The sequence below is a fragment of the Piliocolobus tephrosceles genome, chromosome 12 (assembly GCF_002776525.5).
Source record: "Piliocolobus tephrosceles isolate RC106 chromosome 12, ASM277652v3, whole genome shotgun sequence".
NCBI lineage: Eukaryota > Metazoa > Chordata > Mammalia > Primates > Cercopithecidae > Piliocolobus > Piliocolobus tephrosceles.
This window is the reverse complement of record NC_045445.1, coordinates 51882225-51904142: the sequence shown is the minus strand read 5'-3', so window position 1 is coordinate 51904142 and position 21918 is coordinate 51882225. Positions and strand designations below refer to the sequence as shown.

The following is a 21918-nucleotide window of genomic DNA, read 5'->3' as shown; positions in this document are numbered from 1 at the left end:
GAGTCCCAAGCCAGGCAGAATTCACCCCAAGTGCACTTAAGAGCCCCTGTGCCTTAACGGAACACCAGTGGTAATCTGGCAGTACACCTTGCTTTGTGGCCAGGGGTGGCTGTGGCTATGGGGTGAGGCTACTCTGCCTTTGGAAAGCGAAGTAAGGATAAGAAAGACGGAGTGTGGTGGTTTGAGTACCAGCTCAGCTGCAATACAATAAAATACCAGGTAGACTTCTAAGGTTTTTTAACTCTAGTCTCTGACTCCCAGACAACACTTCTAGATTCACCCACAGATTAGGGGACCTCACTGCCCTGAAAGGAAGGACACAGGCCTGGCTGGCTTTGCTACCTGTGGATTGTAGAGCCCCAGGGCCTTGAGAAAACATAGGCATTAGTGAGGGAGTGGTTACAATGGGCCTTAGGCAAGACCCAGTTCTGTGCTTCAGGTGTGACCCAGCACAGTCACAGTGGTGGTGGCCACAGGGATGCTTGTGTCAATCCATCCCGATTTAAGTGGCTCAGAACAGAGACTCTGTAAGTTTGGGAGAAAGTAAAGGAAGAGAAAAAGAGTCTCTGCCTGGTCATATAGAGAATTCTCCCAGATCAGGTTCAAGACCATCAGGGCAGCACTTCCACAAGTCTGCGAAACCCCCCAGTGTTACAGGGTCTGGGGTGCCCCAGAAAGAAGACACAGCTTAGATCACAACACTCACATCCTTTCAAATATCTGGTAAGTCTTTCCAAGAAGGACAGCTACAAATAAGCCCAGACAGTAAAGACTACATTAAATGCCTAACTCTTTGATGCCCAGATACCACAGAACATCTACTAGCATCAACACCATTCTGAAAAACATGACCTCACCAAATACACTTAAAAAGGCACCAGGGACCAATCCTGGAGAAACAGAGACAAGAAACAGAGACATGTGGACTTTCATAGAGAGAATTCAAAGTAGCTGTGTTGAGGAAACTCAAAGAAATTCAAGATAACAGAGAGAAGGAATTCAGAATTGTATCAGATAAATTTAACAAAGAGATTGAAATAATTGAAAAGAATCAGGCAGAAATACTGGAGCTGAAAAATGTAACTGGCATACTGAAGAATAAATTAGAGTCCTTTAACAGCAGAATGGATAAAGCAGAAGAAAGAATTAGTGAGCTTGAAGATAGGCTACTTGAAAATACACAGAGGAGACAAAAGAAAAAAGAATAAAATACCATGACACACACCTACAAGATCTAGAAAATATATTGAAAAAGGCAAATCTATGAGTTGTTGGCCTGAAAGAGGAGGTAGAGAAAGAAATAAGGTAGAAAGTTTATTCAAAGGGATAATAATGAGAACTTCTGAAACCTAGATAAAGATATCAATATCTAAGTACAAGAACATTATAGAACACCAAGCAGATTTAATTCAAAGACTACCCCAAGGCATTTAATAATCAAGTACCCAAAGGTCAAGAATAAAGAAAGGATCCTAAAACCAGCAAGAGAAAAGAAACAAATAACATACAGTGGAGCTCCAATATGTCAGGCAGCAGACTTTTCAATGGAAACCTTACAGGATAGAAGAGAGTGGCATCTTATATTTAAATGCTAAAGAAAAAAGAAACCCCTTTTACCCTAGAATAGTATATTCAGTGAAAATATCCCTTAAACATGAAGGAGAAGTACTTTCCAAGACAAACAAAAGCTGAGGGATTTCATCAATACTAGACCTGTGCTAAAAGAAATGCTAAAGGGAGTACTTCAACCAGAAAGAAAGGGACATTAATGAGCAATAAATAATCACCTGAAGGTACGAAACTCACTAGTAAGTACACAGAAAACCACAGAATATTATAACACTGTAACAGAGGTGTATAAACTACTCTTACCGTAAGTAGAAAGACTGAAAAATGATCCAATCAAAAAGAATAACTACAACTTTTCAAGACACAGTACAGTAACATGTAAGTAAAAACAACAAAAAGTTAAAAAGTGGAGGAATGAAGTTAGGGCGAGTTTGTATTAGTTTTCTTTTTGCTTGTTTGTTTATGTAAATAGTGTGTTAAGTTGTTATCAGGTTAAAATAATGGGTTATAAGTTACAAGAAGGGATCTGCAAGCCTCATGGGAACCTCAAACCAAAAAACATACAATAGATACACTAAAAATAAAAAGCAAGAAATTAAATCATGTATTATCAGAGAAAATCATCTTCACTAGGGGAAGACAGAAATGAAAGAAAGAAGGAAGAGAAGACCACAAACAACCAGGAAACAAAAATCAAAAGGGAAGAACTAAGTCCTTACTTATCAATAATAATACTGAAGGTAAATGGACTAAACTTCCCAATCAAAAGACACTAACTAACTGAATGGATGAAAAAACAAGACCCACCGATCTGTTGCCTAGAGGAAACATACTTCATCTATACAGACACACAGACTGAAAATGAAAGGATAGAAATAGACATTCCATGCCAATGAAACTAAAACAGAACAGGAGTCACTATACTTAGATCAGACAAAATAGATTTCAAGACCAAAACTGTAAGAAGAGACGAAGAAGGACATAAAGGGGTCAGTTCAGCCAGAGGGAGGACATAACGATTTTAAACAGATATGCACCCAACACTGCAGCACCCAGATATATAAAGGAAAGATTACTCAAGTGAAAGAGAGAGATAGGCCCCAATACAATGACAGCTGGAGATTTCAACACCCCACTTTCAGCATTAGAAAGATCTTCCAGACAGAAAATCAACAAAGAAAGAGCAGATGGAATCTGCACCACAGATGAATGGATCTAACAGATATTTACAGAACATGTCATGCAACAACTGCAGAATACACATTCTTTTCCTCAGGACATAGGTATTTCTCAAGAATAGACCATATGTTAGGTCACAAAACAACTCTTAAAACATTCAAAAAAACTGAAATAATATCAAGCATCTTCTTGAACCACAACGGAATAAAACTAGAAATCAATAATAATAGGAATTTTGAAAACTATGCAAATACATGGAAATTAAATAATATGCTCCTGAATAACCAGTGGTTCAATGAAGAAATTAAGGATATTGAAAAATTTCTTGAAACAAGTAACAATAGAAACATAACATGCCAAAACCTATGGAATACAGCAAAAGCAGTACTCAGAGGGAAGTTTATAGCTGTAAGTCTCTACATTAAAAGAGAGTTTAGAAAAACTTCAAATAATCAAACGATGCATCTTAAAGAACTAGAGAAAAAACAGCAAACCAAACCCCAAATTAGTAGAACAAAAGACATAATAAATATCAAGCAGAAATAAATGAAACTGAAATAAAAAGTACAATATGAAAGATCAATGAAACAAAAAGTTTTTTTTGAAAAGTTAAACAAAATGGACAAACCATTAGCCAGACTACTAAGAAAAAAAGCAAGAAGATCCAAATATATCAAATCAGAAATGAAAAAGGAGACATTACAACCAATACTGCAGAAATTCAAAGGATCATTAGTGGCTACTATGAGCAACTATATGCCAGTAATTTGGAAAATCTAGAAGAAATGGTCAAATTCCTAGTTAGATACAGTTTACTGACATTGAACCAGGAAGAAATCCAAAACCGTTTAGGCCAATAACAAGTAATGAGATAGAAGCCGTAATAATAATAATAAAAATCTCAGTAAAGAAAATCCTGGGACCTAATTGCTGAATTCCAGCAAACATTTAAAGAACTAAGACCAATCCTACTAAAACTATTCTGAAAAATACAGGAGGAAGCAATACTTCCAAACTCATTCTGTGATGCCAGTATTACCCTGATATGAAAACCAGACAAAGACACATCCAAAAAAGAAAACTACAGGCCAAGATCTCTGATGAATATTGATGCAAAAGTCCTCAACAAAATACTAGCAAACAGAATTTAACACTATATTAGAACGATCATTCATCATGACCTAGTAGGATGTTTTTCCTGGGATGCAAGGATGGTTCAACATATACAAATCAATCAATGAGATATTAATAGATCATAATAATAGAATAAAGGATTAAAAACTATATGATCATTTCAATTGATGCTGACAAAGCATTTGATATAATTCAACATTCTTTCGTGATAAAAACCCTCACAAAACTGGGGAATAGAAGGAACATGCTTCAACATAATAAAAGCCATATACAACAGACCCACAGTTAGTATTACAATGAATGGGGAAAAACTGAAAGCTTTTCCTCTAAGATCTGGAACTTGACAAGGATGCCCAGTGTCAAAACTGTTATTCAACATAATACTAGAAGTCCTAGCTAGAGCAATCAGACAAAAAAATATATATATAAAGGGCATCCAAATGGGAAAGGAAGAAGTCAAATTATCCTTGTTTGCCAATGATGATATAATCTTATATTTGGGAAAACCTATAGACTCCACAAGAAAACTATTAGAACTGATTAACAAAATCAGTAAAGTTTCAGGAAACAAAATCAACACACAAAAAGGACTAGCATTTCTATATGCCAACAGTGAACAATCCGAAAAAGAAATTAAAAAATAATTCAAATGCTTGCTTTGGCAGCACATATACTAAACCTGGAATGATATAGAGAAGATTAGCATGGCCCCTGCACATGGATGACATGCAAATTCATGAAGCATTCCATAGTTTTCATCTCATGCCAGTCATAATGGTGATTATTAAAAAGTCAAGAAACAATAGATGGTGGCGAGACTGTGGAGAAATAGGAACACTATTAAATTGTTGGTGGGAATGCAAGTTATTTCAACCATTGTGGAAGACAGTGTAGTGATTCCTCAAGGATCTAGAATGAGAAATACCATTTGACCCAGAAATCCCATTACCGGGTATATATCCAAAGGATTATAAATCATTCTGCTATAAAGACACAGGCACATGCATGTTTATCACAGCACTATTTACAATATCAAAGACATGGAACCAACCCAAATGCCCATCCTTGATAGACTGGATAAAGAAAATGTGGTACATATACACCATGGAATATTATGCAGCCATAAAAAGGAATGAGATCATGTTCTTTGTAGGGACATGGATGAAGCTGGAAGCCATCATCCTTAGCAAACTAACACATGAACAGAAAACCAAACACCGCATGTTCTCACTCATAAGTGGGAGTTGAATAATGAGAACACATGGACATAGGGAGGGTAAAAACACACACTGGGACCAGTTGGAGGGTGGGGGCAAAAGGAGGGAGAGCATTAGGGCAAATAGCTAATACATGCAGGGCTTAAAACTTAGATGATGGTTTGATAGGTCCAGCAAACCATGGCACATATATACCTATGTAACAAACCAACATGTTCTGCACTTACATTCTGGAATTTAAAGTGAAATTTAAAAAATTTAAAAAAGTAATCCAATTTACAATAGCCACACATAAAATTAAATACCTTGGCATTAACTTAAGCAAAGAAATGCAAGATCTCTAAAATGAAAACAGTAAAACACTGGTGAACGATATTGAAGAGGACACCAAAAAATAGAAAAATATTCCATGTTCATGGATTGAAAGAATCAATATTGTTAAAATCTCCATAGGACCCAAAGCAATCTACAGATTCAAAGCAATCCCTATCAAAACACCAATGACATTCTTCACAGAAATAGAAAAAAAATCTCAAAATTTATATGGAACCACAAAAGACCCAGAATAGCCAAAGTTACCCTAAGTAAAAAGAACAAAACTGGAGGAATTGTTCTTCTGTTACCTGACTTCAAATTATACTATAGAGCTAAAGTAACCAAAACAGCACGGTACTGACATAAAAGTAGACACATAGACCAATGGAACAGAATAGAGAATCCAGAAACAAATCCACACACCTACAGTGACCTCATTTTTGAGAAAGGTGCCAAGAACATAATCTGGGGAAAAGACAGTTTCATCAATAAATGGTGCTGGGAAAACTGGATATCCATATGCAGAAAAATGCAGCTAGACCCCTATCTCCTCTATATACAAAGTTCAAATCAAAATGCATTAAAGACTTAAATGTAAGACCTCAAACCATAAAATTACTGCAAGAAAACATTGAGGAAAATCTCCAGGACGCTGGTCTTGGCAAAAATTTCTTGAGCAATACCCCACAAACACAGGCAACAAGATAAAAACGGACAAATGGGATCATATCAAGTTAAAAAGTTTCTGCACAGCAAAGGATATAATCAACAAAGTGAAGAGACAATTCACAGAATTGGAGAAAATATTTTCAAACCACCCATCTGACAAAAGGTTAATAGCCAGAATATATAAGGAACTCAAAGAACTCCAATGGAAAAAGTATCTAATACTCCAATCAAAACATAGGCAAATGATGTGCATGGACAGTACTCAAAACAAGACATACAAATGGCAAACATGCATATGAAAAGGTGTTCAACATAATTGATCATCAGCAAAATGTAAATCAAAGCTACAATGAAATAACATCTCACCCCTGTTAAAATGGCTTATATCTAAGACAGGCAATAGCAAATGCTGGCGAGGATGTGGAGAAAAGGGAATCCTCATACACTGTTGGTGGAAATGTAAATTAGTACAACCACTAAGGAGACCAGTTTGGAGGTTCCTCAAAAAACTAAAAATTGAGCTACTATATGATTCAGCAATCCCACCGCTGGATATTTACCCCAAAGAAAGGATATCAGTATATCAAAGAGATATCTGCACTGCTATATTTGTTGCAGCACTGTTTACAATAACAAAGATGTGCAAGCAACCGAAGTGTCCACCAACAGATGAATGGATAAAGAAAATGTGGTACATATACACAGTGGAGTACACAGTGGAGTACTATTCAGCCATAAAATAATGAGATTCAGTCATTTGCAACATCATGAATGGAACTGGAGATTATGTTAAGTGAAATAAACCAGGCACATAAAGACAAATATTGCATATTCTCACTTATTTGTGGGATCTAAAAATCAAAACAACTGAATTCATGGACATAGGGATTAGAAGGATGGTTACCAGAGGCTGGGAAGGGTAGTGGGGGGTTGACAGCGGGGAGGCAGAGATGGTTAATGGGCACAAAATAAACAGAATGAATAAGCCTAGTATTTGATAGCACAACAAGGTGTCTATCGTCAGTAATAATCATATATTTTTAAACAACGTAAACAGTAATTGGGTTGTTTGAAACTCAATGGATAAATGAGGGGATGGATACCCCATTCTTCATGTGCTTATTTCACACTGCATGCCTTTATCAAAACATCTCATGTATTCTACAAACATATACATCTATATGTATCCATGAAAAGTAAAGGCTGGGCGTGGTGGCTCATGCCTGTAATCCCAGCACTTTGGGAAGCCAAGGTGGGTGGATCACAAGGTCAAGAGATCGAGGCCATCTTGGCCAACATGGTGAAACCCCATCTCTACTAAAATACAAAAATAAATAAATAAATAAATAAATTAGCTGGGCATGGTGGCACACGCCTGTAGTCCCAGCTATTTGGGAGGCTGAGGCAGGAATCGCTTGAACCCAGGAGCTGGAGGCTGCAGTGAGCCGAGATTGTGCCATAGCACTCCAGCCTGGTGACAGAGCAAGACTCCATCTCAAAAAACAAAAAAAAAAAAAAAAAAAGAAAAGAAAAGAAAAGTAAAAATTAAAAAGTGAGTAAGTAAATATTATTCTTTGATTACAATATAACTTATTACAGAAGAACCATTTCTTTTGAGGAAACAAAAGGAAACTATTAAAGGTTCAAGAATTCCTAAAATTTAACACTTATCTCCTAGATCAACCCTTAATTCCAGACTTCTCCACTATTAACAGTCAAAGTTTGAAACTGACATTGAAGTTCATAAATATCAATGCAGTTTTTTGTTTAAACACACCCTTTCATGACTGGCCCTCCAGATCATTTCCATGAAGCCTATGAAAATACTAGTGCTCCTACAACTTTTCCTTTAGAATGGCATTGCCTACACTTACTTCCTTTGACTCATTTCCTCAAAAAAGTTCTTGGTCTCTTTTTTTTTTTTTTTGAGACAGAGTCTCGCTCTGTCGCCCAGGCTGGAGTGCAGTGGCGCGATCTTGGCTCACTGCAAGCTCCATCTCCTGGGTTCACGCCATTCTCCTGCCTCAGCCTCCCAAGTAGCTGGGACTACAGGCGCCCACCACCACGCCCGGCTAATTTTTTGTATTTTTAGTAGAGACGGGGTTTCACCGTGTTAGCCAGGATGGTCTCAATCTCCTGACCTCCTGATCCACCCTCCTCGGCCTCTCAAAGTGCTGGGATTACAGGTGTGAGCCACCATGCCCGCCCCTCTTTTTTTAATCAAATGGCATAATATTCCCAGGATTAAAATCTCAGTCATTTTTCTCCCCAGAAAATTACTGACTCATATCTATTCTAGCTTATAACATTTTTCAACATCTACCTTTTCCTTTTAATTCATAACACTACCTAGTTCAGACCCTCAGTGTCTTAGATATCCTATAGATTTATTGTTATGTATTGAGCTTAGTTTCAAAGTATTATGGTAGATATTTTTGAGAGATAAGAACAAATATTTAATGAGAGCCTCTGTATGTCAAAAATGATAGATTATCCCTTTAGACCTTAAGACAAATATGCAAGGTAAGTGGCACATTTGCCTGAATGTTCAAAAATTTTGAAGAATAGAAAATTAGGATTCAGTGAAATCAAAATAACCTATCACGTGTCATTTGGTTTAGCTGGAACTTAACTTTGCCTTATCCTGACTCTTTTCATTATGCATACATAACTGTTCCACATGTTGGAAATGACAAACTACATGATGCAATTCCTAATTTCACGAAATTGACAATTTAGTAAGGAAGATGAGATGTGAATTGAAAGAACTATGATCCCAAGACCAACATGGTCTAAGTGTTATAAGACACAAGAAGGTAGAGTGTGCTACTGCTGAGGAATGTGGGGGGGGGGGGGAAGGTTTCTGGAGTGGAATAGATTTTGAGCTAAACTTTAAAAGATGTGTAAAATTCAAATAAAAAGAGTGGAATAAAAGTTATTTCAGGGGAGGCAAGGGTATGAAGGACAATAATGGAAAGCTTAGAATAAAGCCAAGTCATGATGGGCATCACAAGGGCATATGGACTTAATTCTGCATTCAACAGGAGCAAAGGAGTGATTTAAAATGGGTATATCAGGGGTCAGTTTCAGGCTTCAGGCTTGAACCAGAAGAAGGGCAGTGGGCACAGAATGGAAGGAAAAAATAGAAGAGGTATATCAAAACTAGAGAGTATTGAAGTTTGAGTTTAGAACTTGCTATGAATACAATAATCCTTTAGACCTATTACTTTTTTTTTTTTTTTTTTTTTTTTTATGAGACAAGGTCTTACTCTTTACTTGGGCTGGAGTATAGTGGCGCAATCATGGCTCATTGCAGCCTCCACCTCCTGGGTTAAGCGTTTCTCCCACCTCAGCCTCCCAAGTAGCTGGACTACAGGCACACACCACCATGCTCAGCTAATTTTTGTCTTTTTTTTGTAGAGATGGGGTTTCACTATGTTGCCTAGGCTGGTCTCAAACTCCTGGGCTGAAGTGATCTGCTTGCCTCTGCCTCTGCCTCCCAATGTACTGCGACTACAGGTGTGAGCCCCTGTGCCCGGCCGAGATCTATTACATTTAAGCTTAGTAATGTTGTTCCTGATGCAAGAGATGGAGCTTTGACTTTACATCCAATAAATTCATCCACAATTGTCAGTAACAAATTCTCTTTGTGGGTATAATAAAATGTGTTGATGCTCTGATTTCAGTAATTGAAAATTAAAATACATGAAAATATGAAATTATAAAAGATATTGGAGTGATGATTCGCATTTACAATGTACTTAAAAGGCAGACTGTGAGTTCCACAAGGAGAAAATAAAGGAAAAAAAAAAAGAAAAATTAAAATGTACTTAAAAGGATTTATCCAATTTTTTTCTAAGTCGCATGCTTTCCTCATTCAAACGGTTTATATCTACTTAAATATTCCGGAACAAATCCTAATGTAAAAATAATTATTAATCAGGGTTTTCTATCCCATCCACACACATAGCTATTCAAAATCATACATACTGAATTAAAATCAAAGTATCTGTGGGTGGTTCAATTCATCCATAAGTGATTCTTATGATCAGTTAGGATGGGAATCATTGCCCTACAGGACAGGCTTAGAATCTTACACATAATAGCTGTCCAATATCTATTTGGTGACTAAGTTGATTGATATAAAAGTCTTGTCATCTAGAATGGTACTTATCAAGCTAAATTACGCTTTAGTCTAACTTGAAGAGATTTTTGGAAAAAAAAAAAGATATATAAATGTACATCTTCTTTGCACTACTTCAAATCTACTTAATTCTCCGAAGTTGAGGCTAAATAATCTCTGCTTTTAGCCTATATTCGGACGTAATCTCTTAGCCAAACTAGTCATTTTGTTCAACCTTCTACCATGGTTGTTTTCAAGCCTAGCTGCACAGCAGAACCACCAATTAAAACATACCAGAGCCCAGGATCCACTCCAGACTAATTAATCAGAATCTCTGAGAGTGGTTCCCAGTCATATTTTACTATTTGTTTTGTTTCTTAAAGCTTCCCAGGTGATACAACAAGGGTAAGTGTAAACCTTCTTCTAAAATGACAATCCTTCAATATTTTAAGACACCTTTATTTATTTAGGACATATTTACTCTTCCTTCTCACTCCACCCTATTTTTGAATTAATCCTAGTATGTCAAAATTTCTAATCCTTTTATTAGTTTGCTTAAATCCCTGCCACTCACAAGGTGTAACCTAAACACATTCACTTTAATACTGTAATAACAAATAAGTAAAATGGGACCACCTTTTTCACCCTGCTGTTAACTAGCTGTGTGACTAAGAACATATCACAGCCTTTCAGATTTGTGTTTCTACCTGACTTTATATGGGTTGATAGCGATCAATGACAAAATATATTTTAGATGGGAATACATACGGAAGCAAAATTTTGGTGGGGTACTTATTTTTTAAAATTGTGGTAAAATCCATGTAAAATTTACTATCTCAACCATTTTAAGTGTAGAGTTCAGTAGTATTAAGTATATTTAACTCCTTATTTTGAATATTTATTTTCTATTAATGTAGTCTACAATAGCGTCATCATTTTTTGGTGGTCATATCATACTGCTGACTCATGCTCAGCTAACTTTAAATACATGGTTCTTTTTGATCTGGAACTGGTTAAACTATGTCCCTCTAGGACATAGTTATATAGATAGAAATTTTTCTGGCTCCCAAAACAGATCCAATATATACTTATATTTTTGAATTTAAGTTTTACCTTGTTAGAGTCAACCAATCATTTCCAGCTTTTCAAGATATTTTTGGATCTTCTAGAATCTGCCACCAGGAGGCTCATGGAAGGGGGGTTTCCACTGAGAACAAATTTATAAAATGGGTGTTCTTTACCAGAGGCTACTGTATACTGCCAAATTCTCAGGTTGCATTTCCCCTAAATTTGACATGAACTTGATGATGTCTACTTTCTGAAAGTCATGCCTAAGGCTTGGACAGGTTAAGCAGTTTGCCCAAAGTCACACAGTTGATAAGTGTCAAAGCCAGGATTCAAATCTAAGTCTGCCCAAGATTTCCCTGAGAACTCGCTCTTAAAAAGGCTAGTCTCTGTTGTCCAGGCTGGAGTGCAGTGGTGTGATCTTGGCTCAGTGCAACCTCTGCCTCCCGGGTTCAAGTGATTCTTCTGCCTCAGCCTCCCGAGTAGCTGGGACTACAGGCATGCACCACCATGCCCGACTAATTTTTGTATTTTTAGTAGAGACGGGGTTTCATTATGTTGGCCAGGCTGGTCTTAAAACTCCTGACCTCAGGTGATCCACTTGCCTTGGCCTCCCGACGTGCTGGGATGACAGGCAAGGCTAATCTTAAAAAGAGACTTCATCTCCAGGCTTGACATATGTAAGAAACTTATGTCTGATTCACAAGAGATGCTAAATATTTCTTTTGATCGACCCGACCCCCAACCCCCACTATTTGAGATATGATTGTTGGACTCCCAGAAAAAAAATGACCAATAGCCAATTCTGGAAGTCGAGAGGAAACAGGTGACAATACAGATGTTTTTCAGCCTGTTTCAGGGTGACAGCTTAGAGGAAAGGTCAGCCTCAGGGAACAGATGTTAAATTAGAGGATAGGTGAGCAGATAATGTTGACTGTGAGGAAGATGACTGGGACAGGAACTAATGTTTACTGAGAACCCACTACCTGTCAGGAATAAAGGTGTTCTGGCAAAGAATTGGGACTTAGGAGCTGATTCTAGTAGAAATGGGAACCAAGGGATAGCTGAAAAAACTTGGGGGCATCTACCTCTCTTCTTGTTTCTTCTTTATACTCTCACCATGTCTTTTCTTTTCCATAACTGATTAGAATATGAAATAAATCTATTTTTATTGGTTGGTTGTTAAGTGTGGGTTTATACTGATTCTTAATTCCAAAAGTAGTAAGAGTTGTAAAAAGCAGTAGGATGAGAGAGACTGCATTAGTTTTCACCCTGCTATTAACTAGCTGTGTGACTAAGAACGTATCACGGCCTTTCAGATTTCTGTTTCTACCTCCCTTTATATGGGTTAATGGTGATCAATGAAAAAATGTATTTTAGATAGGAATATATACAGAAAGAAAATTTTGGTGGGGTACTTACAGAGGACCCAAATACCTTAGCTGCTTCCAAATACGAAGCACAGAAGATGATTTAAAGTTTTAAGCAGGTATACAGTTAATACAAACCTTTAAGGGCCTAAAAAATCAAAGGGTCCCAATATTTCTTCTCCTACTCCTCCATTACTTTTATTTTCTTGTCTATGTCCTAACCCTAAAGCTGGTTCTCTCAAAAATATCTCTTTGTAAAAATCCATGAGGCATTTCTACTACCAAGTGTAATATTTTAATAACTGCAACTAGAATTAAAAAGAAATTTTTTTGCAAAATTAATATTTTGGTTATGATTTAGGTATAATAGTGAGTTTTCCCCAATGATAAATGTAAAAAATTCATGGCAGATGGTCTTTTATCTTTCAATCTAATTAAGTAAGAAATTAGGAGAGCTAGGGTTAAAAATATAAACAGATTACACATTAGAATATCAAATGACAATATACTGAATGTTGTGAAGTATGATTTAAAGTCACATCTGGAAAAAATACACTTCCTTGAACATGGTACAGTAAATACTTCCTGGTTAATTTTAGGCATATTTTTTCAATATTTCTAGCCTAGAAGTTTTCAACTGTTCTTCATTTCCTGGTACATTTGAATTTTTTTTTTTTTTTTTTTTTTTTTTTTGAGACGGAGTCTCGCTCTGTCGCCCAGGCTGGAGTGCAGTGGCCGGATCTCAGTTCACTGCAAGCTCCGCCTCCTGGGTTCATGCCATTCTCCTGCCTCAGCCTCCCGAGTAGCTGGGACTACAGGCGCCTGCCACCTCGCCCGGCTAGTTTTTTGTATTTTTTAGTAGAGATGGGGTTTCACCGGGTTAGCCAGGATGGTCTCGATCTCCTGACCTCGTGATCCGCCCGTCTCGGCCTCCCAAAGTGCTGGGATTACAGGCTTGAGCCACCGCGCCCGGCCTTGAATTTTTTTATGCTACTATAAACTTGGAAAAGAGATATGGATAGAGAAGTAAGTTTTTTTTGTTTGTGTTTTGAGACAAAGTCTCACTCTGCCACCTAGGCTGGAGTGCAGTGGCGCAATCTTGGCTCACTGCAACCTCTGCCGCCCGAGTTCAAGTGATTCTCCTGCCTCAGCCTCCCGAGTAGCTGGGATCAAGGCATGCACCACTGTGCCCGGCTAATTTTTGTAATCTTAGTAGAGATGGGGTTTCACCATGTTGGCCATGCTGGTCTCAAACTCCTGACCTCAGGTGATCCGCTCACCTTGACCTCCCAAAGTGCTGGGATTACAGGCGTGAGCCACCGTGCCCAGCCGAGGAGCAAGATTTTATAATCAGAATCAAAGCCTACTTATTGAAACTTGGTATTGAGATCTTAATGACACAAAGGCATGCTCTCAAATATGGACTGGAATATACCGTCTTTAAAATATACAAGAATTTCTGATGCTGATACCATTTATTTCTATTTTAACATGAAACAAAAGCAACAGGGAATAAGGAAGTACTATCAAAAACTAGGTTCAAAATGGGAAGATAACCTATATCTGATAATGAAATAAGGGTTTAAAAATAATAGGATGTGGAAAAGATAAGATAAAACCAATGTTTACTAGATGGTCCCATTTATACTCAGGGTATAAGAGGGTAAAATTGCTTTGCAATGCTGTGCTTTGTGGTAATAAGAAACTATTCAAGTTGCCAACTGTTAACAAATTAAGCATAACTTTTAAATATATATTACTTTCCAGAAACTAAATACATCAGAAAGTTCTTCAGAGTGGAGAAATATGGTCATATAACAAAACTATGACCTCTATGTACAGAGTTTCAATTTGGGATGATGAAAAAGTTCTGGAGATGGACAGTGGTGAAGCTTGTTTGACAATGTAAATGTACTTAATGCCACTGAATTTCACACTTAAAATGGCAAAGTTTATGGTGTGCATATTTTACCACAATGAAACATAAAATAAAATATTGAAAAAAATAAAAGACAAAAGCATCTGAATCACTGCATGAAGGACAGCTGCCCTGTAGAGTCCACCTGCTGCTCAGAGGAAACTGCATGAGCAAGTGATGGTTGTTTTGCAACCATGACATAAGCAATCCACTTCTGAATAACATTTATGATGGTTATTTGAAATGAAATGGTAGTTTTGAGACAAATTATAAATGGGATCTGATCAGAGAACTCATATATTCCATGTAATGTATTTGATTACATTTAAGTGTGCCTTCAGCAACTGGTGGAGAATGAGTAAACTCCAATTTTCTATAAATAAGAGTGTTTTTCTTCTTCATTTCCCTCTTACAAGAAATGTTTTCATGACCTAAGAAAATAAATATTTCATAATAATTTGTAATGGGGAGAAAAACTATGACCTACAGCACTGGGATGTAGGAAAAAATAAGTAAGATTCTGAGTTGGTCAAATAGATTCAAATCCTATCTTTACCCACAACTATATAGCCTTGAGCAAATTATGTAACCACTATGGACCGTTTTTTATTTCACCCAAAAAGTACAGAAATACAATGTGTAATTTTTAATTCTAGGATTTGGTGAATGTTAAGTGAAATAATTTTTAAAATGTTCAACACATGTAGGCACTTGATAAAGTATGCTTGTTCATTAACCCAGAAGCTTTGAACTTTTTACTTAATATTATACATAATTATTTTATTTAGACCCGAGTTATTTTAGAGGTCATCCAGTTCATGGTTTCTCAAACTCGGCACTATTGTCACTTTGGGCCGGATAATTCATTGTTGTGAGGAGCCTGTCCTATACATTGTAGGATATTTGGCAGCATCTTTGGCCTCTGCCAATCAGATGCCAGTAGCATTCCATAGTTGTGAAAACCAAAAATATCTCCAGACAATGTCAAATATCCCCTGTAAGGCAAAACTGCCTCCAGTTTAGAACCAATCTAGTCTAATGTCATCATTTCATAAATAAGGAAGCTAAGGCCCAGAGAGGTAATAGGAATTAAAGAACTGAGGGAGGTAAAATGTAAAACATATGATTTGAGACTCAGGTGGATTTGGTCTATTAAAAAAATTCTAGTAGTCTGGGAAGAGACAATAGTAATAGCAGAGGGATGTTCTTAAATCAATAAAATGCAATTAGGAGTACTAACAGCTCACGTTCTACAGACTTGGGCATTACTAAAATTCCTTATGTTGATATAAAATACTCAATTCACTTTGTACCAGACTATCTGCCTTCAACGATATAAAAAACAAAGAGGTTGACTTGACAGGAACTTACTTTTTGGCTACTTTTGTTGGATTGGGCCTACTCCAAACAGCAGCACTATTATGTGAAAGTAAAGTAACATTAACTTCTGCATTCAAAAGTACAGCTGAGTGTGAAATCCAAATGATCATATTTGAAACTTTCTCCTAATTAATGCTACTACATAACAACAGGCAATTTAAGATTAAATGCATTTTTATGACAAAAATAAAACATTTATGGCTTGAGTAAAAATAATGAATTTGGTCCACCCGTGCTTACGGAATTATAAACCATGTAGAATCTCTGAGGAAAGGAACCAGAAAATTACCATATTTCTTCAGTTCCGGGCAAGAGAACTCTCTGTTCATTCCAATTAAATGTTCTTTGTTAATCCCCAAGTTTAAGCTATTCAAATTAGGTGACTCTATTTTATATATAACTGGCTATATTTAATAAAATGAATCTCACTTGCATTTGTTAAATGACAATTAGGTTGAGTTGCACAAAACCCCAAATTTCTTCTTCAGGATAACCTGTCAGATGTTTATGGGAAAAACTTGCTATTAGATGTTTTAATGCTTTGCTGAAGTGGGGAGTTCACAGGCCAATTGATCTTGATGCAAAAACATCTAGCATTGTAAAGGATTCGTTGTCTATCCTATTTTAATAAAGTAACAAAAATGGAGCAAACTTCTGGACTGACTGCAATATCATAAACATAAATCTCATTCTCAATCACAGATTTCAAGTCAGGCATTAATAAATCTGAGAAATAATCATTTTAATTGTGCAAAGAGCACATGTGCGATATTCTCCATGATTACACTTTTAGAGATAAACTCCCTCAAGCATTCTTGATTAAATATAATTTTTTTTAAAAACTGACTTGCCCTTTGCAGTCTTTTAATACCATCAGAATCTTAGAAAAGAATGGGCAGAGCACAGCACTAAGTTATAGGAGACTGGGGGAACTGAGTTAACTTACACAAAATGTTTTAACTCTTTTACCCCTAAAGGTCACACTCTGTTTAAGGAGTTTTCATGAATAATAGCTGTGGTAGAAATGCAGATCTGTACCTATCAGCATGATGACCACTCACAGCTATAATGCTATCTAGTGTCCTTAGTTTTTCAGTTTATAAGATTAACACCTGACTTATGAGGTGTAAAACTTTGCCAAGTTTTAGCTACTTTACACAGTTATCACAATCAAACAAATAATGAAGGGTTTCCCATGGCATGTTAACAATTACAAATTACAACAGAATTAACAAAATAATTGGGAGTACTAGTTATATGTTTAACATTTACATTGTCTTTATTTAAACCAAGTCCTCTACCTTCATAATCATAAGCACTTTGTGGCTAGCCAGCTCAGGGTTCATGCTTGTGAAGTCAGAAACTGAATTAAGGTACTGTGTAAATCCATTAATACACTCGATCACGTGACAGCTATTTTGCATCAGAAAGCCACCAAATACATGGCATTCATTCCAACAGGTTAGTAAATGTGAATGAATCTGCAAGGCTGGTTTCAGATGGGAAAGAATCAAAGTTTTTATCCTAACCGATATGTAATAAATATAGTAGGGGGTATGCTTAAGTTAGTCTTTAAAACAAGCTTAGTTAGTATTTTCACACACTGAAATCTAACAGAGGGTCAGAAACAAACAAATAATAATTTACCTCTCTCCAGACATCTCAATCTGCCAAATGCAGAGAATTAAAAACTAATTCTGTAACAGTTTACTATTCTTCCCTCACATCAACATTAGATTTACAGTATAATTTGCTTTACTGTGCCTGTAGTATATATTATGAGCTACAGAGTACAGATTTATAATAAACAATGGAATGGTCCTGTGGCTCAGGATTCTGACTAGTAACATTTAAAACTGCATTCCTTCCCTTATTTAAGTATTTTCTAATTTTACTATCAAGCACTATTACTGAGTTGTTTAGTATAGCTGTGTTTGTCCGTATATCCTTAACACTAAGCATAGTGCCTGGCACACACACATAGAGGTGTTCAATAAATAATTCCTGAATACATGAAAGGTTACCCACTAGATTTTCTTTTTCGTTCTTTCTTTTTTTTTTTTTTTTTTTTTGAGATGGAGCCTCACTCTGTTGCCCAGGCTGGAGTTCAGTGGCGCGATCTCGGCTCACTGCAACCTCCGCCTCCCGGCTTCAAGTGATTCTTCTGCCTCAGTCTCCCGAGTAGCTGTGACTATACGCGTGTGCCACCATGCCCGGCTAATTTTTTGTATTTTTAGTAGAGATGGGGTTTCACCATGTTAGCCAGGATGGCCTCCATCTCCTGACCTCGTGATCTGCCCGCCTCGGCCTCCCAAAGCGCTGGGATTACAGGTGTGAGCCTCCGTGCCCAGCCTACCCACTAGATTTTCTTATGGTGGACTTAACTATCATTTGACTTGAAACTTTACTGAATAATATGGAGACAAATGATAGTCTTGTTAGGTAATTGCTACACAAACGGATTAATAGCTAAGTAAAAAGCCAGAGGGTCTTCCAATCTAAAACAGGATGCATTTGATATATTTTTTCTTAAAAGGAAGAGGTAAATAAGCAAGAATTTTTTTTTTACTATGAATATACCAGAATGTTATTGTTGTGTGAAAATTCATTTTTGAGCCATTAAACATTTTTGAAAAATGAAAGATGAAGTGTCCCACAAAATCTCATAATTCCCTTTACTGTGAATTCTGAGTGTATATGTGTCTTTTCACATGGCATTTCTTTTCTTTCTTTGTTCTATTTCTAGGTTTACTGCTCAATGTCCCATCTGTAATCTTTGAAAGCTTCTAATATTCCCTGTTTGCTAGTTTCTAATGTCCACTGACATTTGTTCATTATTCACCCCAAGACAGATGAAATCCTCAAGAATAACAGCTACAGTTCAAAATGGATCAGCAAATGCTTTTCCAAACCACTTTTAATCATCCTATAACGAGTGGACTTGCAATAATTGAATCTTGACAATTCTTTGACATCTTTTAGAGCAATCTCTTAACTAGGATTTAAGCAAAAGATAATGGTACACCACGAAGTAACATTTTCCTTTCTTCTCCTTTATCCACCTTCATAATTGACAACCATTTATGGCCTTTCTATACATATAAACAAAAATATTTTGAGGCCTAATAGTGTTTGGAACAGTGCAATATATGAAATGTTTGCCATTTGTTAAGTGAAAAGGTGAGAGAATTGTAGTTTGGACTGAATAGTGAATGAAGGACATTTAGCTAAAATGAAACGGTAAGAGATAATTTTTAGGTTAACAGTTATATTTGGTTTTCCATATGCCAGTAAATTTTCTCAACACTAACTCAACATAGATCTCATTATTCACTGAATGTCAGGTGGTAACTATCAGAACAGGTTTCTTACGATTTATGAGTTATTGTTCTAGTGCACAGCCATGGAAATGTCATTGAAAGAGTATCAATTCAGAAATGCAAAATCATGGTTGATACTTTCAGATCTGAAACCAACCCTCGGAGTGTGGGTAGTTTTATTCCCTTATTTCAAAAATGTCAAAACTCAAATCGAGGGGGCATGGGGCCTATTCAGGGTCACAAAGTCCAGTGAATTAATTAGCAATGAACCTACGTTAAATGCATCACACTCCTATGCCAGGGTGCTCCTCATTTTACTGCCTCGCAATAATATAGGTAAGGTATTGCTCCTACTTTATGAAATTAGCTCTCTGAAAGCCTTTACTATTTGCATATATTCAAAGACACTGCAAACAAACCACTTACACCAGCAGGCAAAAAGCCATTTTTTTTTTTTTTTTCCATGAGATACTGGTCTTAAACCTTACTGTGAGCAGACGATGAGAGCCAAATTGAATTGTGATCTTGATGCCTATAAAACTGCTCTTGCCTACTAGGTGGTTATGGACATAAAGGTTGATATAAAAATTTAAAATCCAGATTTCATGTTTCCATCCACTGAGGCTGAATGAAGACACTAAATGGAGTCTTTCAAAGGTTGACTTTAGTAAGAGAGTTGATAAATAAAACATTACAGTGTACTTCTAACTTCCATATTTAATAAGTGGCATTTATGTAATGTGCCTATACAAATATTGTAAGGGATTTTTTTTTCTACTTTGCCATTCCTCCAAAGTGAAAGGTGTGAAAGGTTATGGAATAGCACACAGGGATATATCATTGAAGAATGTGAAGAAGAGATTTTTATGGGATAATTTTAATGGGATATCTTCCTAAGAAAAAGGAATTTATTTTCCTCTATTTTGGTGTCCACAATCTTTCACTTTGGAGGCAAGTTAGCAACATAAGGTAACACAGCAAATTCTGGAAATTACGAAATTTACGATGGCAAAATGCTTTACTGGGGTGCTCTGCAGTGGAATGGTCTCCATCAGTTAAGAACATTTCCCAAACTGCTTTAAAACACATTTCAATGGCAAATTTTACAGTTTGCTATTAGTAGGCTGTTTACAAGTATACAGATATTTTGTGTGAATACCGCTTATATTGATACAGTCAAGAAATATCCTTTTATGTTAGGAGTAATATGTGTTGGTAGGTACAACAGAACTTATTAAAAGCCAAACCACCTTAAAGATGGACCTGTAAACCTTGCTTTACCAGGTCACATTCTCAAATAGCCAAAGAAAACTCTCCAAAGTGATTCCTGAAATCTGTACTTCTGTCACACTCTCTTCCTCTTTCCCTAGTAGAGTCCCCTCCACCAGACCTTACCTTCCTAAAATCCGACAGATCTTTTAAACCTATACACTTCTAACCTGCCCAAATTTCTAACGCCATCTCTCTGTAAATATTCTGCCTCAAGTTTCTACACTGCAGGACGTTGAACACCAAAAGGGGGTTTACTCCCCCTTATTTCTTTGGTATTTCCTCTTTTATCTCCGCCCGTTTCTCCATCGGTCCCCCTTCCCTTATCCTTGACCCTCTTGGCCCACAGCACTTCTACCTTGCCTTCTCTTCCAAATCACACCTCAACTTCCTACAGCACACTAAGGTGTCCTGGCTGGGAGATAAATTATGTGGTATTTTTTTTTTCCCTTCAAACTCCTGCTTCGTGAGTACCTGCAATTCTTTTGCCTGGGGTCCCCCATCCTTTACAGGTGGGAGAGCTAGGGAAGGTCCTCTCTGCTTCAGTCCATCTTGCACACTCGGGGCTAATACGGCAGGGCAGGGCGGGGCGGGGCGAGCTTGGCCTTTACTGCGCCACGGCAGGTGGGGGGTGGGGCAGTGGCGAACCGCGCCCAGCCCGATCTCGCACGGGCTGAAGAGAGGCAGCGAAGGAGATGGGGCCGCCCCCGCACCCCGGGACGGGAACTCACCTTCTCTGAGGCAAGGGCGGGTGTCTACTTTAAAACTACTGCCCCCCCTCCCCGCCGCCGCCATAGTGGAGCAGCCAAAGCCGCCGCCGCCGCCGTCGCCACAGCCACCGGCAGGCGGGCAGGCAGGGGCGGAGGTGGCGGAGGAGGCAGGAACAATTACTGCCGCCGCCGCCGCCGCCGCCGCCTCGCAGGCGGTGTAGGAGGAGGAGGAGGCGGCAGAGACGGTAGCTTCCTGAGGGGAAGACTCCGCCGCCAGCGGGGTGACTGTGCTCGGCGCCGCGGCCATCGCAGCGAGGCGCGCGGACAATTGCACTTGCGTCTGGATTCCGTTAAGCTCCTTTAGCCCAGCCTTCTGTTAGCCCCACCCCCTTTGTCCCTCTTTTCAACGCTTCAGCTCCAGCCTCGTTCTCGCTCCTCAGTCCACCAATCGGAGAGCTTTAGAGCCGCCGGCCGTTTCCCCCGCCCCCACTGCCTTGCGTCACCCCACCTCTCTTTGGAGGGGAAGCAATGACAGCCAAGGGCAAAGGGCAAAAAGCGCGGGATGTAAAAGCACGTGGGCTTCACACAGTGAGGCTTCTTTGGAGAGCTAATCTAAAACCAATTTAAGAGGAAAAAGTGTCTGCAAACCTATTGATTCCACCTCCAAAATATCTCTGCAA

At 37.8% G+C, this 21918-nt stretch overlaps 1 protein-coding gene and 1 non-coding gene across 2 annotated transcripts in view; one reads left to right on the top strand and one right to left on the bottom strand.

The window, feature by feature from the left end:
- Positions 1-21672, bottom strand: part of ZMAT1 (zinc finger matrin-type 1) — a 48688-nt gene extending 27016 nt beyond the window's left edge. The window contains exon 1 of the mRNA XM_023202895.1: positions 21260-21672. Coding sequence (XP_023058663.1) covers positions 21260-21545 — 286 coding nt within the window. The 5' untranslated portion in view covers positions 21546-21672. The remainder of the gene's footprint in view (positions 1-21259) is intronic.
- LOC111536542 lies at positions 4536-4638 on the top strand. The gene has a single exon (XR_002729767.1). It is a non-coding gene; the product is annotated as a U6 spliceosomal RNA (small nuclear RNA).
- Positions 21673-21918: the final 246 nt, after the last annotated feature.